This window comes from Seriola lalandi, unplaced genomic scaffold (assembly GCF_002814215.2).
Source record: "Seriola lalandi dorsalis isolate HSWRI2012SDOR001 ecotype SW California unplaced genomic scaffold, Sedor1 jcf7180002054936, whole genome shotgun sequence".
Taxonomy (NCBI): domain Eukaryota; kingdom Metazoa; phylum Chordata; class Actinopteri; order Carangiformes; family Carangidae; genus Seriola; species Seriola lalandi.
Genome location: NW_019525488.1, coordinates 286,729 through 289,004, shown reverse-complemented (window position 1 = coordinate 289,004; position 2,276 = coordinate 286,729). Strand labels below are relative to the sequence as shown.

Genomic DNA, 2,276 nt, shown 5'->3' with positions numbered 1-2,276 from the left:
GAGCGGAGGAAGAGGGTGTCAAAGAAGAAGTTTAGAGAAGCAAGGGTGACATGGGTGAAGACAGAGGGAATAAGAGACAAATAAAGAGAGAGGACAGTCGGAGGTTGTCCTCTTGGTGTGAAAGCAGCCAGTGTATGAGGGACTGGAGGGGGGGGGGGTAAAGAGAACGAGTCTGTTTGAAGTGAACATGAACAGAGACGGCCTTCATGGTGGAGCTGCCACACACACACACACACACACAGACGCACACACACACACACACACACACACACACACACACACACACACTGGGTGGTTTCCAAGGTGGAAAAAGACCGTCAGTGTAAAACATCTGTACACCTCCACACAGTTTCCCGCCTGTGCAGCGAGCTGTTAAGAGACGTGTTGTTATCTTAGTTTTGTTGAACGCAGCCTACCGATCTTTGAAGGCCTTCTCAGCCATTTCTCTGGCGGCTCTGCGGACGTCCTCGGGGACTGCGTCCTTCTCGGCCTGGGAGACCTGGTAGACCTTGTGTCCAGCATCCAGGCGATAGGGTCCCCCTTTACCTCCCAGCCCTGCCGTGTCTCTGCCGCCTGCAGAGACCAACCGATCACCAATCATGTTTTAGAGGCACTTTCGACAACCAATCACTGACGTAAAATCTACGACGCAGTATCAGGGCCACACTGAGGAACAGAAACATCTGAAAGTTTGAGAACACAGTCGTAATACGTCATCACAGATTTACATCAGTGTTCCTGGACAGATGGAGTTTGTGAGTAGCTGCTGGTTACCTGTGCCTCCCGCCCACTGGTTTCCCCCGACATGAGGAGCGTTGTTGGGGTCCATCTTGCCGTGTTTAGGGGCCGTGACGTCCAGACCGCTGTCCCTCTGGATGGTGATCTGGGGGGGGGGGCAGAGAGGACATGTGGGTCACTCAAACATACGTGTGCAGAGGGTGCAAACATTGAAGCTGCTTTCTAGTTTTACTTCCTACTGTTCTGACTATTGCACATTACAACAGGAGGAACAATAATTCACAACAATGTTCAAGTTCATCATCTCATGCTAAATAACACTCATATGATTGAATGAAAGACTTTAAAGGTCTTAAAGATCCATGTTTCTTCTTCTTCTGTGTTTTATTTGAAGTGTTGATCCATCAGAAGATATAAAAACCATCTCAGTGTAGTTTCACATCTCCTCTCTCAGGCTTCTCTCTGCAGCTCTAGTAACAACAGGTCGGTGAGCCAATCAGAAGAGAGGAGGCTCTGAGCCTCTCTTCTCATTGGCTGACGGTTTTCTGAGTGATCCAATAAAAATAAAGCAGATTTCAGGTAAAAACACTCAGAGAAACCAAATCCTGCAAGGTTTGGATGGTGGGTCCAGGTGGGCGGGGCTTGGTGACTGCTTTGTTGTGACATCACAAAGTTCCAGAAGTCCTGACGGCTGGTTTTAAGGCTCAGTTTCTGAATACAGGCTGTGTGCATTTCTCTGTGGACTGAGGCTTTGATACTTTCACAGTATTAATATAGAAGCTAGAGCTGATCTATAATCACACTACACATGGACACAGACCTTTACACTGGAGGAGCTTTAAAATGTTGCACTAAAAATGTATGTATTTCATTAAAAAAGGTAAAAATACAGATAATTAGCATTTAGCTAGCTGGCTGTGGGTTGCTGAGTTAGGGAAGGGCAAAGAAAATACATTGGGTTTGAATTGTAGTGCTGATCCCACTTTGCCTCTGATACAAGACTTTTTCCTCCTCTTCAAACCTCATCCATGTGCTCATGGTGAGAAAAGCCGTCATCATCCAGAAACAGTCAGCTGACTTCCACACAGTCGAAGGCTTTCTATCTCTGAGGCCTGAGGTTTCTGCAGGACGGACAGAGCGGGCTCTGTCGTTCCCAGCATGAGGCCGATGGAGAGAGGAGGAGTGGAAACACTGAGAGCGTGAAGCTTTGGATTCTTTAGGTCCATCTCAATGGCACCACCGGAGCCAAAACCAGCAGGACGGCTCCCACACTGAGGCAGGGCGGCCGGCCAGGGCCTGGCACGCATGAGGGAGAAGGGGGGAGGAGGGGGGAGATCAGTGGGAGACTAAGCGTCTCCCCTGTAGTTCAGCTGCATTCTTACATACTGCAGGAATCTGAACGGCACCTGTGGGGGATGACACGAGGTTTTGTTGGAAACTGTGAGGTATTATCTGCTGCTGGTCGGAGCCGTTGAACTGAGACTTATCAAGTAGGAGCAGCAGTCCAGCTGAGGAGGACCCCTCCCTCCCTCCCTCCC

General features: G+C 49.3%; 1 protein-coding gene across 1 annotated transcript in view; it reads right to left on the bottom strand.

Moving 5' to 3' along the window:
* vwa8 (von Willebrand factor A domain containing 8) overlaps nucleotides 1-2,276 on the bottom strand; it is a 63,817-nt gene that overhangs the window by 15,055 nt on the left and 46,486 nt on the right. The window contains exons 36-37 of the mRNA XM_023393477.2: nucleotides 775-883; nucleotides 417-573 (exon numbers count right to left, since the gene is read on the bottom strand). Coding sequence (XP_023249245.2) covers nucleotides 417-573; nucleotides 775-883 — 266 coding nt within the window. The remainder of the gene's footprint in view (nucleotides 1-416; nucleotides 574-774; nucleotides 884-2,276) is intronic.